At 35.6% G+C, this 22,217-nt stretch overlaps 1 protein-coding gene across 12 annotated transcripts in view; it reads right to left on the bottom strand.

Annotated features, from left to right (window-relative positions):
* Positions 1 to 3,834: 3,834 nt before the first annotated feature.
* The window catches only part of SENP6 (SUMO specific peptidase 6), a 143,290-nt gene continuing 124,907 nt past the window's right edge, over positions 3,835 to 22,217 (bottom strand). For 9 of the 12 annotated variants that reach the window (XM_061427244.1, XM_061427245.1, XM_061427250.1 and 6 more), the window contains 5 exons: positions 21,271 to 21,374; positions 20,946 to 21,034; positions 19,682 to 19,750; positions 19,429 to 19,579; positions 15,781 to 16,296 (listed from right to left, as the gene is read on the bottom strand). In XM_061427244.1, the coding sequence (XP_061283228.1) occupies positions 16,087 to 16,296; positions 19,429 to 19,579; positions 19,682 to 19,750; positions 20,946 to 21,034; positions 21,271 to 21,374 (623 nt within the window). In that variant the 3' untranslated portion in view covers positions 15,781 to 16,086. Of the gene's footprint in view, positions 10,535 to 11,902; positions 16,297 to 19,428; positions 19,580 to 19,681; positions 19,751 to 20,945; positions 21,035 to 21,270; positions 21,375 to 22,217 lie in introns of those variants that run through there. The other 3 variants (XR_009738381.1, XM_061427243.1, XM_061427251.1) reach the window with 3 other exon arrangements.

Raw genomic sequence — 22,217 nt, 5'->3', positions numbered from 1 at the left:
ACCAATGATAAAATTTATTTGAAGTTAACTTTGTTTTAAACTTAGAAATTAATTTGAGAAGTAAATTATAGAATGTCTTCTAAGGTGCTGAAATATGAATGTTTAAAAAATCCATAAAAATTTGTGTAAAACATATAATTTCTAAAAATTTTCCCAGTCTAGAGAAGTCTTCTGCTGTAGCAGAAGTTCTGCTGTACTTCTAGGAATATAGTGAGCAAAGTAGTTGATTATCTATTTTTGTTGCTTATTATGAATGAATGATTACAGTTGAATTTATGGATATTATTTAATGAAAAAACCAAAATGTCCAATTGAAGGAAGCCTTAAGAAGCTATCAAAACAAGCTTGAATTAAATAAAGGAAACTATGCATACGTATTTGCTTTAAATAAATAATCAGCTTAAAATATTCAGTGACACAATTTGGAAAGGTCGGTTCTGCACATCCTGCTTAAATAGTCCCAGAAAACACACCAAAACATTAGCGGTGTTTAAAATCTTCAAGATTGTATCTTTACAAATTAATCCCAGTTTGATTGCAAGTTAGTCCTTTTCAGTGCCTTACTGATCTTTATTTAGAAGTTAATATCATAAACAAGTTTCAACTCTCTGGCTGCATTTAATGGCCACTGACATACCCTGTGCAGGTCTCCACATTAGCACACTTCCTAATAATAAAGGATGTTTTATTTACAAGTCTGTGAGCTCACCGAGATCCTACCGGTCCAATGGGTTCATAAAAGGCATGCATTGAGGAAACTTTTGTGCGATGGACCTGAGCTGAATACACTTGAGATTTGCCATGTGTCCATAATCTTGACAGTCCTTCAGAAATGAATATTTTTAAAACATTTTAGAACTGTGTTATAGAAAGGCAGGGTTATAATCATTGAAATATAAACTACCATTTCACATATAATTCAGTATTTATTGAGCTGTCACTATACTTATTTTTATTTTTACCAATTCTTCAGTTTCATATGAGTTAAACATTATGATGCTGCTATCTTACAAAAAATATAAAAATGAAAATAAATTGTACCTTTTCTCAAGGTAAATAACATTCAAAGTTGATATTGCATAATGCAAAAAATTACTATGTATATAATATTAAAAAAAAAAGACTCGGTGTGGGGAGTACTATGTAGACAAATCAGTGATACACAGTATTATTCTGAAAGCAGTGTTTTTTAAACAAATGAAAATATTGGCATTGACTGATTTCCTTGCCTTAAAAATAGTAGTATCTTGAAATAGACCAAGGAAGTATCAAGTAATCTCTGACCAGGAAGTATCTAATTAAATATACATCAGAGTTAAATATTATCCTTCAGTTAATAATAAACAGGAGTTTGAAGTGAACAAAGCCTTAAATGGATTCACAGAGTAATAACCAGAGTTCCTTCACTTATGCTTTATCGAGTATACCAAATGGTTGTTCTATCAGTCAGCCTTTGCTATAACCAACAAAATCTCAGTGGCATATAGCAAAAAGCATTCATTTTTCTTTCTGTCACGTATGTAGGTTGCCGGGGACAACTCTAATTCAGGCTGCTAGTAAATTCAGGTCTGCTCTACGTGTCTCATTCTAGGGATCAAAATTAAGGGCCAGTGGCTACCTGGGGGTACATTCTACAGGAGGTCAGAAACCTGCTGTGATTCCTAAAGCCTCGGCTCAGAACTGGCACCCTGGTACTTCTGCCACCATTCCATTAGGTGAAAAAGTTTAGATGATCAAGTCTAGCATCCGCAGGGCAAGACGAGTGGTCCTGACGTGGATGCACAGGTGGTGAATGTTTGCTGAACAGTAATCAAATAATCTATTGCATTTATTAGTAATTCAAACTGATACATTAAGAAGGGTTGGTAGCTTAAGAAGAGGCATGTGGAAGGCTTCCGAGATGCTGGTAATGTTCTGTTTTCACCTGAGTGGGCGGCAGTGACTCAGGTGGGTTCATCGGTGCTCATTCTTTGAGTTATACATTCATTCATTTACGGTCTTGTACTTTTTCTGTTATGTTTGTAATACTTAAAAATAGAAGCTTGTATCTTCTAAAAAGAAAAAATAATCCGAGACATTTTCAGCATTTTTTTTAGCTTTCTGAAGTTTTAGTTACTTTCTCTTAGAAGAGTCAGATTGAAATAAATGGCATGATTCTTGAAGTCTTTTGTTAAAAAAATTGCTGTGAGAAAACTTAGGTCTTTTCAAAGAAATATATCCCTAAGATGAAATAAATATTATATTTGCACATTTATTAATAATGTGAAGATAGGCTGGCTAAGTTAATTAACTCAAGCAAATTCTAAAAAAATGTCTAAGGTCATTTCTGGGTACAAACAAAATTTTTAATTTTGCTTTTGGATATTTTAAAACAAATGTCTGTACATCGTGGGTCCCACTGCACTCACAACTTCAACTTTCCCCCGAAGAGGCATCTCCTAACCTGGATTTCTAGGTTAATAATTTTCTGACTTTTCTGTTTTCTTATATATGAATTCCTATGCAATGTAATTTTACCTTGAATGTTTTTTAACATGAAAGAAATAGTATCTTGCACTGTAAATTCTCCTGATACATGTTTTCAGCTCACAGTAGTTTTTTATCGAACATCCATGTTGTTACATGTGGATGGAATTCATTTTCACTGTTGTGTGAATTAACGTTATATGCGTAAACCACAGTTTATCCATTCAACTGCCAATGAACATTTGGGCTTTTCCCCGTCTATGCTATTGTGAATAGTATTATTATAAGTATTATTCTTTACATGTTTCCAAGTCCATTTTTACACAAAAATATTTCCAGAGTATTAATCTGAGCGCAGAACTGTGGCTTTCTAGATTATAAATATTCAAGTTTTCTAGATAATACAAAATTGTTTACCCAAGTGGCTGTTTCAGTATAAACTCCTACAACAAATTATTCTCTGATTACTAATAAGGTTGAAAGTATTTTCATGTTTGTCATTCATATTTTATTAGATTCCTTGTATACTTTGCCCATTCTAAAATTTAAATAAAAGTCTGTAGAGAAATATATTGGTCATGCAATATAATCTTGCCAATAGCAATTATAATGAAAATAATCAGAAAACATCCTGCCTCAGCATATACCCCACACATTCCAAAGTTCAACGTCATCTTCGAATAAGTGATACATTTTTAAACAAAAATTTGAGAATTCAAAAATAATTTTCATAATTTATGCAACATGAATATATCAATGTATCCAAGTTGTCACTAGATAAAATTTTACTCTTTGGTATTTAAATCTTTTGAAGTGCATAAAGTTAAAACATTGGTGTTATTCAAACTGTGGATGATGATATCAAGGTAGTGGCTTTCAAGGAGCATTTTAAAAAAGAATAAAACAGAAATTATCATAATGCATCTCCGTAGAGTATATAAATTGTTTCCTCCTGAAACTTTCCAGTTCTGTTTGTGTGTTTGTGTGACAAATTCACGTCGCAGGCAAGGTGTGAGGGGAGGGGGCAGGGGCAGGGGGGCAATGTATAGAGAACTGGACTTTATACAGGGTCAGAATCTAAAACATTTGTCTGTGATGTCACTGTCAAAAAGCCTGCAAAGAAACGTCTGACATCCACTGACTCTTCCAGAAGGAATATAATCTCTAGTACATGAACCTAGTCTTGCCTGGGGCTTTGGTAGGTTACTTGAAACTTGAAGAAATCGTGACGAGTGCTGTGTCTAGAGAATAATTTCTCCCCAGAGTTATTGTGGTTATCCTATTTATAGCCAGGTCTCTATTGAGTTAAGGATAAAAACAACTGAAGGACTGTTATTATAAAATGTTAATTAGTACTTCAGACACAGCTGATGACAGCAGCAGTTTATTCTAAAGCCTCCAGCCTAAATGAACAGCCGGTAGAAAAGTAGCAACAATGAACAATTGGATGACTGGTCACTTCAATATTTGCTATGTTGTTCTTTTCACCCTTTGTGTGTTGCTGGTATCTCGCTCTCTTCTTTTTCACATTGTATAAGTTTAATGGGTACAGTGTGATGATTAAAAACCCACACATATTTGCTTTTAAAATTTTTATTGGAGAATAGTTGATTTACGATGATGTGCTAGATTCGAGTGTACAGTAAAGTAAATCAGGTATGCATATATCCACTCTTAGATTCGTTTCACATATAGGCTATTACTATACTGAGTGGAGTTCCTGGTACTACACAGTAGGTCCTTATTAGTTATCTATTTTGTATATATAGTAGGGTATATACGTCAATCCAATCTCCCAATTTATCCTCCCCCTCCCCTCACCCCCCGGTAACCATAAGTTTGTCTTCTACCTCTGTGACTCTATTTCCATTTTGTAGGTAAATTCATGCTGCTAAGTCACTTCAGTCTGACTCTGTGTGACCCCATAGATGGCAGCCCACCAGGCTACCCCATCCCTGGGATTCTCCAGGCAAGAACACTGGAGTGGGTTGCCATTTCCTTCTCCAATGCATGAAAGTGAAAAGTGAAAGTGAAGTGGCTCAGTCGTGTCCGACTCTTAGCGACCCCATGGACTGCAGCCTTCCAGGCTCCTCCAACCATGGGATTTTCCAGGCAAGAGTGCTGGAGTGGGTTGCCATTGCCTTCTCCAGGTAAATTCATTTGTACCCTTTTTTTAGATTCCACATGTGCTGTTAAGTCACCCAGTCGTGTCCAACTCTTTGCGACCCCATGGACTGTAGCACACCAGGCTTCCCTGTCCCTCACCATTTCCTGAAGTTTGCCCAAGTTCAGGTCCATTGCATCGGTGATGCCATCCAGCCATCTCATCCTCTGACGTCCTGATATCCTTCTGCCCTCAATCTTTCCCAGCATCCGGGGACTTTTCCAATGAGTCAGCTGTTTGCATCAGATGACCAAAATACTGGAGTTTCAGCTTCAGCATCAGTCCTTCCAATGAGTATTCAGGGTTGATACCTTAAGACTGACTGGTTTGATCCCCTTGCTGTCCAAGGGACTCTCAGGAGTCTTCCCCAGCACCATAGTTCAAAGGCATCGATTCTTTGATGCTCTGCCTTCTTTGTGGTCCAACTCTCACAACCATACGTGACCACTGGGAAGACCACAGCCTTGACTATGTGCGCCTTTGTTGGCAGAGTGCTTTTCAAACACTGTCTAGCTTCGTCATGGCTTTCATGTCAAGAAGATGCCACATGTAAGCAATATCGTATCATGTTTGTCTTTCTGTATCTGACTTACTTCATTCACTATGACAATCTCTTTATCATGTGATCTCTCCTGTCTTCCTCTGCTTCAGTCTGTTTCTCTGAACACACCTCATTTTTATTCTATCTTCCTTCCCAAATTCAATATTGATTTTTCATAGTGACTTGTCATACATTCTGATACCTTTTTTCTAGGATTCTCTCAGGGATTTTTTTTTTTTTTACTTTTATATAAGCTTTGAGATTTTAAATCTATCCAGAACACACTACCAGTATTATATAAAATTGAATAATAGTTCAATTTTGAGAGAATTGACATTTTCACAGTGTAATACCTTCCCGTCTGAGAACACGATTATGTTTTCCATTCCTTTAGCTCTTATTCTGAGGCCATCGATGAAACTGTGTAGTTTTCTCATTCAGGTCATATGCTTTTTCTTGTTTAATTTACTCCTAAGTATTTTATATCTCTTGGTCATTACTGGAATATTTTCTTCCCACATTTCTTTTCTAGATTCTTATTGTGCATTTATCCAGGCAATGGACCAGTTCTTTTCTTAAATAAGTCAAAAAACATTCTTTATACTGAGTTTATACCAGATATCCCATATTCTTGTCTTTTTACATCTGTTTTGAGTGCAAAAACAATGTTTAAGAGTATGAGAGCCATCTAGTTCTCAGTATAAATTTTAGTTTTTTGTGTTTCATCATTTAATATATTATTATTAGGAATTTGTATTTTAACAGATTTCTCAATTCTCATTTAAATACTGTGTTATGAATGACTGAATTTTTATACAGTCCCATAAATTTCTCCCTTTAAACTTTGGCATAACAATTAAGTTGATATATTTTCTGATATTGAACATCCTTGAACTTGGTCATAGGATATCACTTGTTTGTTATTACTGGATTCTAATGATCAATATTTTATTTAAATTTTGTCAATCTTGAAGCACAAACTGCACTTCCTTAGTGTTGCTTTTTAATACAGTCTTCACTGGAACTTTTAAATTAAAGGTATGCTGGCCTTATAAATGAGTTGGGAGTTTTTCACCAATTTTTATGGCCTATATTGTTTAAATAACCTCAGATTTCACTGTTTAAAAATTCAAATCCAAGAATTGATAAGGTATTTGTGCAATGTAACAGTGGCTCTGTACTACCTTGCCAGTATCTTCTAACTGTACATAATATAATCAAGTTGTCTACTTCATGAATCCATTCTAGTATATTCTAACTCTCCAAGACTTCTGCCTGTTTCCTTCAAGCTTTCAAATTTGTGGTCATAGAATGACACATTAAAATCCCTTTGTAAAGCCTTACTGTATCTGTGATATCTCTCCTTTTCCTTTTTATTTTTTTTTTTTTTCATTTTACCTTGATCAGGCTCAGAGTTTATCTGAGATAAGAAAAGATAAATTATTATCTTTTCCCAAAATCCAGATTTGGGGAGGTTTTGTGCTTGGAACAACAGACTGGTTCCAAATCGGAAAAGGAGTACGTCAAGGCTGTATATTGTAACCCTGCTTATTTAACTTATATTCAGAGTACATCATGAGAAATGCAGGATTAGATGAAGCACAAGCTAGAATCAAGATTGCCGGGAGAAATATCAATAACCTCAGATATGCAGATGACACCACCCTTATGGCAGAAAATGAAGAGGAACTAAAAAGCCTCTTGATGAAAGTGAAAGTGGAGAGTGAAAAAGCTGGCATAAAACTCAACATTCAGAAAACTAAGATCATGGCATCCAGTCCCATCACTTCATGGCAAATAGATGGGGAAACAATGGAAACAGTGACAGACTTTATTTTGGGGGGCTCCAACATCACTGCAGATGGTGACTGCAGCCATGAAATTAAAAGACGCTTACTCCTTGGAAGAAAAGTTATGACCAGCCTAGACAGCATATTAAAAAGCAGAGACATTACTTTGCCAACAAAGGTCCATCTAGTCAAGGCTATGGTTTTTGCAGTAGTCATGTATGGATGTAAGAGTTGGACTATGAAGAAAGCTGAGCATTGAAGAATTGATGCTTTTGAACTGTGGTGTTGGAGAAGACTCTTAGGAGTCCCTTGGACTGCAAGGAGATCCAACCAGTCCATCCTAAAGGAAATCAGTCCTGAGTGTTCATTGGAAGGACTGATGCTGAAGCTGAAACTCCAATACTTTGGCCACCTGCTGCAAAGAACTGACTCGTTGGAAAAGACCCTCTTGCTGGTAAAGATTGAAGGCAGGAGGAGAAGGGGATGACAGAGGATGAGATGGTTGGATGGCATGACTGACTCAATGGACATGAATTTGAGTAAGATCCAAGAGTTGGTGATGGATAGGGAGGCCTAGCGTGCTGGAGTCCAAGGGGTCACAAAGAGTTGGACATGACTGAGCGACTGAACTGAACTGAACTGAACTGTGCCAGGGAATGGTAGTGTGATAGAGTTAGTTCTAGTTCATTAATTTTCATTTTCCTTAATTTCCTCTTTCATAGTTTTTTGAGAAAATGTTATTTTATTGTTCTGTTCCTATTTTCTATCATGTTCTAAATACCTTTATTTTTCATTTTTCTGTGTAATAATGGAAGGGATTAAGTCTATAAACTTCCTTTGGGTACAGCTGTCACTGACTGTGCTTTATAGTTGTGTGTGTGTGTGTGTGTGTGTGTTTAGTCATGTTTGATTTTTTGCAACCCTATGGAATGTAGCCCACCAGGCTCCTTTGTCTATGGGATTTTCCAGGGACCAAACCAGAGTCTCTTGCATCTCCTTCATTGGCAGGCAGATTCTTTACACTAGCACCACTTGGGAAGCCCCAGATAGTTACTATAGTTATTAGATATATTAGGTCTTATAGTTATTAGGTATAAATGAAGTAATTGTGTGTGTGTGTGTGTGTGTGTGTGTGCATGCACACATGTGCATACATGGGCTCGATTTCATCTAGCTCTTTGCAACTCCATGGACTGTAGCCCACCAGGCTCCTCTGTCCATGAGATTATCCAAGCAAGAATACTGGAGTGGGTTGCCATTTCCTCCCCGAGGGGATCTTCCCAGCCCAGGGATTGAGCCCACATCTCCTGCACTGACAAGTGAATTTTTTACCACTGAGCCACCTGGGAAGCCCCATAAATAGAGTAATGAGACCACTTAAAAAAATTGAAATTTCAGAAATAAATATTAATGTTATAGTAATTATATGACAAAGATGGAAATTCATTTTAATGCTAAAAAGTTTTTATAAATAATGCTGGCACAAATGGCTATTTGAAGAATACAAATTTAATAATATAACATCCATATCTTTTTGCCATACACAGAAATGAGTTCCCCAGTTTTATTACTTAAATTTTCTAAAAATCTTGAAAGATATGTGTGACCATGTGTACTATCAGGATTCAAGAAGGAGCTTCTTAACTAAGATTTTAAACTCAGAAAATACATTAAAATGTTGGTATGAAGTACCTCCCTGGCAGTCCAGTGGTTGAGACTCCATGCTTCCAATGCAGGGGGTGCATGTTCAATCCCCATTTGGGGAACCAAGATACCAATGCCACAGGGCTCAGCCAACAAACAAACTGGTATGAAAAATATGTAAACAAGGCTTACAAATAATAATTATGAAAGATACACTTATAAAACAGATGACAGTGTAATACGCAGAAAGCTTAAATGTTAATAGAAAAAAACCTACTAATACAATGGAAAAGTAAACAAATGAAAAGCACAGCTGTCATGAAAAAAAGTACTCAAATTTAAACTGGAGCTCAGGGAAACGCAAATCAAAATAATACTGAAAACGGCTTTATGTTCACAAGACTTGCAAAATAAAACAGCTAGAATACTTACTGCTGCTGGGGATGCAGAGAAAAATGTGTCTTAATAAACTTCTGGAGGAAACGTAAATTCTTCCATTCTTTTAGGAAATAAGTATAAAATATTTATAAAATTTAAAACTATCTGGGATCTTTGATCCTGTAATCCCTAGGAATCTACTCCAAAGAGCAAAAACTATCAGTGTACTAACAAACAAACAAACAGGGAAATATATTACATGCTCATGGAAATAAAGGGAAAGCCCATCAGTAGTGTGGTGGTCATGGAAGCAGCTAAAAATATTCCATTTTAGAATTATGGTAAGAGTGAACTTCTTTGTTCATGGTGAAATTAGGAGCATCGCCTAGCACGTTTGGGCCAGGGCAGTGTGAGTGGAAGTCACACACCCCTCTGGGTAGAAGCTTTGGGTTCATGTGCTACTCATCATTAGGCTTCCTTCCTACTCTGTTGTGGCTGTGAAAGCTTGTATCAGCCTAGAGCTTCCTCAATCTGGGTAGCCAAGTAACTGGGACAGAACTCCCTTGCCTTCCTCTTTTGGACATGTAGCCTGACCAAAGGGAGAAAGCTTTTGGAAAGAGTAAGCCACTGAGATTTTGGAATTGTTACTACAACATAACCAAGCCTATCCGGACTGCTAGAGCTAAGACAATGGCTAAATTACAGTCCACCACTGGTGGGTCAGATGGTAAAGAATCTGCCTTCAATACAGGAGACCCAGGTTTGATCCCCGGGTTTGGAAGACCCCCTGGAGAAGGAAATAGCAACCCACTCCAGTATTTTTCCCTGGAGAACTCCATGACAGAAGAGCCTGGCGGGCTACAGTTCACAGGGTTGCAAAGAGTTGGACAGGATTGAGTGACCAACACTTTCATTTTCTTTCTATAATTCACTTTGACCTTGATTATACTAGGTGGCTTGATTTTCACAAGTTATTGCTGACAGACAGAAGAAAGATGCTTTAAAAGTTTATATTGTTATCCCAGTTTTTATAAAAAACACATTTAATACATCTTTATACATATTCTATAGAGATTATATGAGTATGGAGAATATATGAAAAATACAAAGTTGTTAAATGAGGCTATAAAGGAAAGATAAATCTAGATTTAACCATTTTTAAAAAAAGCTAAGCTGTGTGGTGTGATCACATGCCCTGGAGATATTCACATTTAACTGTAATTACACATAAAGTATTATTGAGTAGATATCATCAAATAATTTCACATAGTATTTTTCTGAATCTAGGGTGCTTCGATGCTTGGTGCTCTCTTGGTCTTACCTGCTTCAAGAGGTTTTCACATATATGGCTGCAAATGCTAAATAAGAAACACCTCAGTGGTTCTCGAAGTGTGGTCTTCCATGGGTTGTTAGAAATGAGAATGTGCAGGCTCAACTGAAGACAATCCTGAATCAGAAATTGAGGATGAGGCCCAGTAATATGTGTTTTATCGAGCTTTGCAGGTGATTCCAACACAATGCAAACTCATTCCTTGTTCAGTAAGATGTAGCCTTAATTCAGAGGTTAAAATGAGGAAAAAAAAAAGTCCATCTTAGAAATAAGGTATCTTTTAAAAATAAGGACATTGCATTAATTGTCATCTTCTTTTATCTAGCCAAGTTGACCTAGCTTCTAGGGCAAGATGGTGCCTAGCTTTGCTGGAGAAACTATGTCTTTGGGCCTGCTGGTACTTCTGTAAAGTGGGAGTAGTAATAGCACATAGCTCATAGTCATTGTAAATAAATGAATTCACACATTTAAAGTTCGGAACAATGTTTGGCATATCGTGCACACCTGAACGAGGCCGTCATCATTTAGGACAGCTTACACATCTCCCTGCCTCACGGACTTTGCGGTCTGCAAGCACAATTTTTCTGCCCTCCCGTACTTCATGTCCACCAGTAGTTCAAATGTCACAACTTCAAGGACGATGTCCCCAACCTCCCCAGATTAGCCTTCATACAATGTATGCTTTTCCTGCATGGCACTTATTTAAAATTATTTATTCATGAGGCTGATTAACAGATGTGTTTCCATTATACTATAAGGAAGCTCCATGAGCGGAGAAGATGGTATCTGTTTGGCTCCCTGTTTTAAACCCTGAATACCTAGTACAAAAGTAGGTACTCAGAGCATTTCTTCTGTATTTAAGGATCAGTTTCATCTCTGGGCTTCCCTGATGGCTCAGACAGTAAAAAATCTGCCTGCAAAGCAGGAGACCCAGGTTTGATACCTGGTTGGGAAGACCACCTGGAGAAAGAAATGGCAACCCACTCCAGTATTCTTGCTTGGAGAACTCCATGGACAGAGGAGCCTGGCAGGCTACAGTCCATGGGGTGGCAAAGACTCAGACACGACTGGGTGACTAACACTTTCATCTAATTTGTTTTGGATCGAATCCTCTGCTGTCAACATGTATAAAGTTAATTATGATAAATGTAGTTAAGTTTTATAACAAGCTTTAAACAACTAATTTTCGGTTATTTCAGGGATTAAACATATGGAAAGTATATTAAATCAATAGAGTACTTCTTTGCAGATTTCTTCAGAAGGAAAAAAAATGTTCCTAGCTATGGAGTTTGTGGGTTTCAATTTAATTCTAAACTAGAGGCTGATGGAGTGGAAATTAGGGGAGGCGTAAGCTTGCAGTTAAGTGATTCAGATGTAAACAGAAGGAAGAGCCTCCAGATAACCTTTCAGCTCACGTTCATCTTTTTACACAATCTCTACTTGTGTATGAATGAGTTTAGGAAGTTTGATGACTTATAAAAATTGGTATCATCAAATCTGTTTTCTCTAGAAGAACCCACTTTATATAGAGAGAGTTAGGTCTGTAATTTTTTAATTAATTATAAAAGAATGATTCACATGAAACTTCATTTCCCCAAGACACTAGTCATTTATTTTCAAGTTTCCAAATCGTATACCCAAGTATTAATAAAATAAAATGTAAAAAAATAACCAGCCTCAGATAAGTCTCAAAAACATCTTCTCATAAAGTTCAGTTCACAAACACCCCAAATAGTTAATTCTGTCTTCTGATGGCTAGTATTTATAAGCAAGTTTAGAGAACCAGTGTGGGAGAAGAGAAAGAGGATATGGTCAAATTCTGAATTTAGTATACTGTGTTCTGTATATCCCTTGTTTAATCATTCTGAATATTGGCTCCAAGAAACCTGCCTAATTTGTTTTAAAATTTTTCTAAACTTATTCAACCACAGAACTTATATCTCTCAAAACTAGAGTCAGCAAAAACACTTTGAGAATTGTTAGTCTGGCTGCATTCTACGGATTGACAAGTTCAGAATCCTAGTTAAAATACTAAACAACCCTGGTTATAGTGCCCTGTTAACTCCTGGTGGACCATTAAGAGTTCACAAATCATCCATTTAATAAATCCACTTTAGAATCTTATCAAGAGTTGATGGTAGTTTGCAGAATTTACTTTGTGCCTTTTGAAAAACAAGGTATCTGCTGGGCTCTAACCTTTGAGTACCTTAATTTCTTTATAATTCTGCAAAGTTTAGTAACAGGAATTTATTAACTTTACCTATCAAGTTCTTAATGAGAATTTGGGAGGTAGGTGTAAAATGGTATCTTAAAGCATTTTAGAGAAGAAAATGCAGACAAGCCTTTACCTTTGGGACCAGCAACTTGAAAGATACCAGGGACATATATCAATCCTTTTTACATCAGTGGAGGTGCCTACTAGAATTACTTGAGGAACTGTCTGAAAGAACATGGCACCACTGGGGTAAAGACCCTAGATATGAGAATTCTGAAAAGCTCCCCAGATAATTCTGATGCACGTTCCTAAAAAACCCTTTTTTGGATAATATGTTCCTTGCTATAATCTACAGTAAGTATGGCATGACTTGTGATAAAAACAGTGAAGACCTCTAAGCTTTCCTCTAAGTACACTGCTCTCTGATTTCCTTAATAGTTCAGGGCATTCTACCATTATTTCTTCATCTGGCTTTTCAGAATTAAGATGGGAGGCTATTTCCCCCAAGGTATACATTTCTTCCACTTGATCAACCAATACTTCCTCTGTGGTTAAATTTAAGTTTTGAAGAACAGTTTTCGTAACTGTTTTACTTCTTCTTGGGAGTAGTGAAATGACAAACGTACCAGAAAGCCTTACTGGAGTATTTTAGAACATTGTTTAGTAGGTTACGTTTCCTCCTCTGGTCTACCTCTCTGCATTCAGTGGTCAGCTCTCCATTGATGGTCCCCTGGCTAGACAGTCTGTGGTGTCCTTCCCCAGTTCACCTTCCGCTTTGTTGTCAGAGCCACTTTGCTGTCTGCATCTCTTCTAGACACACAGTACCACACAGCCTCATCTCTGATGGCTTTTGTCTAACTAAATTACCCTTTCTATTACTACATCCCAGTAAGCTTTATGCCACCAACTCTTGATCATATATATTAAAATATATTCTTTATTATTCCTCTTCAGTCAATTTTCTGAGACTTTAATTATAATTTTTAACTTCTGGGAAATTAAAACATTATTTTTTTTATCTTACAGTTCTCAGAGATCATAGTTTTTTAAAGAGAAAAAATATGAAATTCATTTTGGTGACTTAAACAAGATATAATTTCATCCCTTCAAATAAAATCTCCTACATTTAATTAACTAATAATTTAAGCACAGGTTACTATGCTTAACTGATTTAGGTTTATATAAACCTGAAATAATACTATTAAGTTTTCAGCTGTCTTAGCAACATCAAAGGAAAAGGACTAATTGAATGCCAACTTTGCTCGTAAACTACCAAGAGCTAAGACACATACAAATTTTATGGCAAGTAATCTAAAACCCTTCTAAAAATGATTAAGTGTTATTCTATCCAACAAGAAAACAAATACAACAAATCTATCTAATTAGTTAAGACACCAGATACTGTCATGCAGTTTCAGCATCTAGTAACAAACCTCTAAGCTTTAAAATTCTGTTTCACAACTTCTGAGTACTAATAATACATTTTAAAAGGTTGATACCCACTATAAACTACATGTAGAAGTACCAGAGTACACAATTAGCAAGTAAATGTGCATACACACCAAAGATTCTCAACTCTAATTTTGGAGCTCAACCTGGCAGTCTCCAAAGATTTTTATCTCCAAAGCAAAGTCATTAGCATAACTTTTAAATATAGAATTTTATACAGGGTGGGAGAAATATGATCAAACAGCTGGATACTCTGCCTCTAGAAAGTTGACAGACATATCTGTATTTCTCATGTCAAAACATGATGGACTGAACTGGCCCAAGGGACAGGTTATTTTTTTATCTTTTTAAAAATTAAGAGTGCAAAATGTAACCATTAGAAACTGAAACACAAACAAGCATTTTAGAATAGTTCTTTCAGTACCTTAAATTCTAACACATTACAGTGGAAAAAAATATGGCAGTTTTGCGTACTGCCATCAGGTTTTTTTTTTTTTTTAATTTCTTTCTTGGTCCATATTCAGTAAATAATAAACTTGTCTTTTCATATCTGAGCTAAGAGCTCTAGGGTATTCCTTAAAAAGTAATAATATAATCACAAATAAAAATGTTAAGATAGTTCCAAGTAACAAGTCCATAATCAATACCACTAATGGTGATGTTCCTGAAACTTAACATTTTAATTTTTCCTTTAATGAGTGTGTATAAAGCCGATTTTTTCTTTTTTTTTTTTTTTTGGTTGTTGTTAACAACACCCCAAATCCACCCCAAACATATCCATGGTCTTTGTTAAATTCAATAAAGTAGCCTAAAATGTGGGTTGCAATGCCAGAAACGGCTAGATTAAAAATAAAGTAACTACTGATTAAAAATGGTCTTTCTTTTATTCTCAACTATGTTTGTTATATGTGCTTTTTAAATTATTTAACAAAAAAATGACTTTTCAAATATATAATTTCAAGTCTCAAAGTTAATTTGAAAGAATGTGTAACATTTCATTTGAAAATAATAGTTTCAGCAGATATATGCAAGATTCCTACATGAACTGTAAACATGTCAACACCACCACATTTTAGTGTTTTTAAAGGGCAATTCAAGATAGACTATTATTTTCTGCAGTATGCAACTGATTAAAGATAGTACTTTTACATGTAAAAATAATTTTCACTAAAAAACTCAGGTGCAAAAAGTCTGGTACTTTGTATATCAAAATAACAAGAACAAAATGAGCAGTGAAAAAATAGCAAAAGTCATTACAAAAAATAGTAAATTCCTATTTAAATTTCTGTGTTCACAGGTTAAAAATGTTTATCAATTAACTATATCACACAGATTGTAGATACTTTAATATAGGAAGGTAACATGGGATACTTGAAATTCAAGCTGTACTTACCAGAATAGTTTTAACCTGAGTTTTTGATATCTTCAGAAAGGTACTTCAGAATAACATATGACATAGTTATTATGTAGTAGTATAATTCCAAGTTATTTTTCTTTGACTTGCTTCTTCTTAAATAATTGAGTAAAATTATCAATATTTATTACACTTTTGGGGCCAAGTTCTCCAAACACAAGGAAGTATCTGGGTTAAAAAAACCTGTTATTTTTTCCTGCTATACAAGCATATGAAGATGTCTTCTTGTTCAAAATGCCTTCAATTTAATCTTATTTTTATGTTTTATTTTAAAACAAATGCAAAAGTGAAAAGATCATAGATACTCGAATATTCCCATGAAATATATCACACCCACTGAAGAATTTAATTTCACTAAAGAATATCAAATTAATCATTTCCTCCTATAAATATTTTTTTTATTTATTTGTGTTTAGAAGTTGCAGTTTTAAGTACTATTAACAGAAAATACATAACAAAAGCTTCCTAACAAGTGAAAAAAATAATTATAAATGCTGGAAAAATTGGCCTCATTAACATATTTACAGACTTTTACTTAATACATACTCCATTGGAAATTAATTATATGACATTTATACAATCATTAACATTTCCAAATCACTCTGAGTAGTGAGTATTTCAGTTCTTTACTGTCTATACCCAAAGTTGAAAGTCACTCAGTTTCTGAAGGCAATACGCAGAAGCATCAGAAATGGTCAATCTGAGATGCTATTGATATATTGTTCTGCTCCTTCACCTAAAGACGTTTCTGTTGAGTAAGTGTCCTTATGCTTCTTTTTCTCTTTGCTCTGATCTTCCTGTAGCTTCAGAATTATGTTTCGGATTTCTTCTCTTTTTGTTCTCATTCTTGGGGGAGGAAACCAGTTTGCCAGATTCATAGGTAATTCAAAATTGAGAATTGGATTCTGAAAATAAAAATATTAAATGCACATCAGAAAATTATAATAAGTAATATTTTAGTTTCAATGACAAACGCATTCCAGAGTAGAAATGAAAAAAAATCAGTAACATGCCAGGCATTTTGCTAGGCACTAGAGATGTAAGAAAATTTCTGCTTACAGATCAAGGGTGAGCAAACTACAGCCAGTGGGTCAAATCCTGCCTATTGCCTGTTTTTGTAAACAAAGCCTAATTGGAACATCACCACAGAAACTCATCTACATGCTGTCTACGGATGCTTTTTCTTTCACACACAACAGCAAAATGGAGAGCACAGACCACAGAACCTAAAATATTTATGACCTGGCCCCTTATGAAAAGGATTGCTGACCCCAGTCTAGACAGATAACTCAACAATTAAAACAATGGATGTGACAGGTATTAAGACAGGAAAAGCAGAGAGTCCTATGAGAATACATACCTAAGGGTGTAGCACAGTATCAAAATGTGATATTTATGCTAAGGTCTAAAGAATGAGTAGGAATTAGTCAAATAAAGAATGATGGAAGCAACAGGAAAGAATATTCCAGGGAGGGAAATAGGTATCAATGTCTGGAGGCAAGAGAGAATATGAGAGCCTAAAATGACATTCAGGTAGATGGTACACAGAATGCTGGAGTGAGAAGGGTATAAAGGCTAGAAGCTTGGACAGGAGTTACAGCATGCAGGTCATGTGAAGGATTCCAGTCTTTTAACTCAAGAGCAACAGGAAGCCATTATAAGATTTAAAGCAGAAAAGTAACATGATTAAATCTGAGTTTTGGGACGACAACTGTGGAAAAAACACGGCAACAGGCCCAGCAAGCTACATGTAAAAGAATGAAATTACAACACTTTCTAACATCATACCCAAAAATAAACTCAAAATGGATTAAAGAACAAAATGTAAGGGCAAAAACTATAAAACTCTTAAGAGCAAAACATAGGCACCGTGCTCTTTGACATAAATCAAAGCAAATCAAACATAAATCTTTGACCCACCTCCCAGAGTAATGGAAATAAAAACAAACAAATGGGACTTAATTAAACTTAAAAGCATTTGCACAGCAAAGGAAATTATAAACAAAATGAAAAGACAGCCCTCAGAATGAGAGAAAACAACTGCAAACTGACAAAGGATTTACCCTCCACAATATACAAGCAACTCATGCATTTCAGTATCATAAAAACAAACAACCTAATTAAAAAATGGGCAGAAGACCTAAACGGACATTTCTCCAAAGAAGACATATAGATGGCCAACAAACACTTGAAAAGATGCTCAACATCACTCATTATTCGGGAAATGCAAATTAAAACTAAAATGAGATATCACCTCACACGAGTCAGAATGGCCATCATCAAAAAATCTACAAACAATAAATGCTAGAGAGGATGTAGAAAAAAGGGAACCCTCGTGCACTGTTGGTGGGAATGTAAACTGATACAAGCACTATGGAGAGCAGTACGGAGATTTCTTAAAAAAAAATAAGGAGTAAAATGACCACATGACCCAGCAATCCCACTACTGGGCATATACCCTGAGAAAACCATAGTTCAAAAGGACACATGTACCCCAATGTTCACTGAAGCACTATTTACAACAGCCAGGACATGGAAGCAGCCTAGATGTCCATCGAGAGATGAATGGATAAACAAGTTGTGGTACATATACACAATGGAATATTAGCCATAAAAAGGAATACATTTTAGTCAGTTGAACTGAGGTGGATGAACCTAGAGCTTATCATACAGAGTGAAGGAAGGCAGAAGAAGAAAAACAAATACCATATATTTAACGCATGTATATGGAATCTGATGAAGCTGTCTGCAGGGGAAGACTAGAAACGCAGCTGTAGACAATGGACTTGTGGACATAGCAGGGGAAGGACAGGGTGAGAGGAACGGATCAAGTGGCACTGACGTATATACACTACCGTGTATAAAACAGGTAGCTAGTGGGAAGCTGCTGTACAACACAGGGAGCTTGTGTAAAGCAATTATCCTCCAATTACAAATAAATAAATACATTAAAAAAATTTTAACAGTATACTAAATGCATATATATGGAATTTAAAAAGACGGTAACGATGACCCTATATGTGAGACAGCAAAAGAGACACAGATGTATAGAACAGTCTTTTGGACTCTGTGGGAAAAGGCAAGGGTGGGATGATTTGAGAGAATGGCACTGAAACATGCAAATTATCATATGTGAAACGAATCGCCAGTCCAGGTTCAATGCGTGATACAGGGTGCTCAGGGCTGGTGCACTGGGATGACCCAGAGGGATGGGATGGGGAGGGAGGTGGGAGGGGGTTTCAGGATGGGGAACACATGTATACCTGTGGCGGATTCATGTCAATGTATGGCAAAACCACTACAATACTGTAATTAGCCTCCAATTAAAATAAATAAATTAAAAAAAAAAAAAGGCGGCCAACTCAGAGGTTGGTACAGCACTGTGGAATAGTGATGCTATTGAACTGAGCTGCGAAAGTGCTCCCGGGGTTAAAGGACTCAGCATGTGTGACACTGAGTGATGGAATCCACAGAGCTTATGGCACAATGGCTGGCGGATTAAGAAGAGGAAGAAGTCAAGATAAACTGTAAAGAATATCCAAGACAGGTATGCACGGTAAAGTCAAACGAAGAGTGTGTTACAAGGAAGGAATGCTCGGCAGTGTCAATGGTGCCGGGAGGTCAGGAATAATCCCAGTGTAAGGGGGAGGGTCAAGCCAGATTACACACATTTGAGAAGCAAGTAGGATTTGTGGAAATGAAGACAATGAATATGTGTCCAAAAATACATCTGTGAAGGGAAGAAAAGAAGGTAAAAAGATAGAGCCTGAATCATGGCAGAGATTTCTTTAAGGCCAAAAGAGCCAGTGGAGAAGAGCTGATCAGTGATAGAAGTGAGTGGATTCGGATTACATGGAGTACAGCCTTTTTTATGTCTTAAATAGTCTCCGATTTATGAGTTTTTGCTCCCTGGAATAATTTTTGAAACAGCAGTTTTCAATCTCTCCAAAATATTTGATTATTGTGTCTTTAACACTAACGTAAGATCAAAAACACCATTTCAGTATTTAAGTCAGATCCAACCAACTGAAACCCACCTCAAAAAAGCTCTCTACATACTGCAATACATATACGCCACAGTCACTAAAGTTGTTTTGCTGTGGTACTTTTGGATTAGAGCCTTTCATAACATCTTTGGAAAAACTTCTTTTGCTTCCTTTTTTAACTTCCCATTCCACCTCTAAATACCTGCAATGACATGTATATAGTAAGAACACATACATACATATAAATATACATACTTCCTCATCCCCACCAGAATACAAAGTACAGGTAGAGTTTTGAACTTACTCTCTTAGAATTTTGACAACATTTGATCGAGAAGGGCCTCTGAGTGAGTCCATCAGTAAGATACAAGGTCTGAAATAAAATGGCCAAATATTAATATTTTATTAATGTTTAAAAGGCATAAAAAGATGTACATTAACAATAACATGGAGGGGGTATAAACCTTTTAGGCAAAAACACCCTAGTAACACTTAACTACCCATGATTATATTAAATACTGAATTACAGAGTAATAATTTAGCCATACCTAAGTTATGAATATATTTCACCAAAATTCCATAGCTAGTTCCTAAAAATACTTCAAAATTTAGTACAAAATCAAAACAACTCTGAAAATTTGAACATTTCCTGTTCCAAAGTACCAAAAGTGAGACCACACAAAAGTAGAAGAAAGATAATCCCATTTTAAAAATCTACTGATATTTTAAATACCAAAACAGGTAATCTTCACATAGAAGAATTAGCTTAGAATCCACTGTTTGGGGCAAGATTCCACTTTAGAACACTTACTATAAAAAAAACACTTAATTTTCAAAATTTTGTTCTTAAACCTAAGTATGTGAGCAAGTTTAATGTAGTACAGGAAGTCCTGAAATGATTTAAGACCTAGGTTCTTCCTGGCTAACATTTTATGGGATTTGGAGAAAATCTTTTAACTGCTGTAGGTCTCTATGTTTTCCTTTATACTGATGTTTGCTTTTCAAATGCTGTTACTAGAATTTCAGACAAGATTTCCTACAAAAAGTCAAGAAGAGATTAAGTGAAATAGGTACTTCATCCCTGAAGTCTGGAGACCCTGGAGAGATCTCAGAATATGTACTTCTGAGAACCAAAACAGACTCACTCTCAGTGTGAGGTTCCCTGGAACACGCCTCTTAGGATTGCCCTGAGTCACTCTACAGCCTTCACACAGTGGCTATGGAACGTGTAAACTCCAGTCCCCATGCTACCGACGTGAATCTGAATGAAAATTCTTTGCCCTTTCCTGCTTCAAATCACTACATATCCAAAAGGAATAGTGGCTTTCTATGCGCTTGCACAGAGACGGAAAGTGGGCAAATGGAGAACTGAAATGATTTCCATTCTCCCCAACTCAATCCTGACATTAGTAGGCATGACCCAGGTTTTCCTCACTGATTCTGAAAGCCTTTGCGATTTTTGCTTAAGTACTTGTTTCAGTTAAAACAGTATGGTTAATACTTTATTCTAAGAGAGTATGTGAATAAAAGTCACCAGGTGGTTTACAAGATGTACAGTGAGCGCTTACTGTTTACAGAGAGTAGGCTTTAAATGCCACTGTCCTATTTCTGAACTGCAGCTGTCATCAGCAAGGAGTCCATCATCACTGCTATCATCCTATAAAAGACAGCCTCTGTTAGTACTGAAACTATAAAATCTAACTACTAACAAAACAGCACTACTGAGGGTAAAAATCCTTGTGGCAAATATGTAAAAAACATATCTCTAATTAGGTGATTAGACTTTAGAAAATGCTGTATGTCACTCAATCCCGAAGGAACTGCATAGGAATCCAAAGAAAAACTTCTAATGATATAAAATATTGGAACTCCTTACTAAGCATTAAGTTTCACCTGGTTATCCTGATCTTCTGAGAAGTCGATGAGTTCATCTTCAAGCATTTTACTACCTTCCGCTGATTCATCACTGTAGTTTAGCCTTATTTTGCTTAAACCATCTGTATCAATAAGAAATATTACATAATTCTTAAAAAGAATATGCACATAACTTAAAAGTATATGATCTTAAAATTAATGCTAGCAATTATATAGTAATTACAAATATAAAATTTGTATTAGCATATAATATCACAAATACAAAATAAGTTACTTTTTTAAAAACCTGAACTGTCATACTATTTGCAGAGCTGTTTCTATTACTCAGACCCTAAAATTCATTAAATATTAAAAACTAGCTACCATCTTATTATAAAATTTATGTATATTTAAATACATGTCTGTAAATAAAGGTTTTGTGCCAGGTATGCTTGATATCTTTAATAACAGAAACTACAATAGTTTGAAAATAACTGTTCAGTAACAGGAATACCCAGCAAATATAGAACATAAAATGAAATACTGTGTACATGTGAGAAATTAAAATTGTGAAAATACAGAAAATTGTACAAATTAAAAAACATGATTAAAACATAGTAAGATGGGCTTGCTTTTGCACAAATAATTTTTAAAAAACACAAAAGTGAAAATAATGATATTAGTAGTTATGGATAAGCTCTTCAACTTGGTACACTCTTCCTTCATGTTTGGTTATATTCATAAGATTTTTCAATAAAATAAAACAACACAAGCCAATGTAGATGCTGGTAGTATGAAAGAAAATGACTCACAGAAATATCTGAAATGAATTATTTTAAAAGTCTCTTTTAAGAATCCAAATTCTTAAAAATCAATGATTAAGCTTAAAAAAAGAGAAGACTTAAAAAAATAATGAAAACTGAGTCAGGAACTTTGATGCCAAATATACAAATATTGTTTACTATAGAGAATACCATTTCCAAGTT

The sequence above is a fragment of the Bos javanicus genome, chromosome 9, assembly GCF_032452875.1.
Source record: "Bos javanicus breed banteng chromosome 9, ARS-OSU_banteng_1.0, whole genome shotgun sequence".
In the NCBI taxonomy this organism is placed as follows: Eukaryota; Metazoa; Chordata; class Mammalia; order Artiodactyla; family Bovidae; genus Bos; species Bos javanicus.
This window is presented reverse-complemented; position numbering and strand designations above follow the sequence as displayed.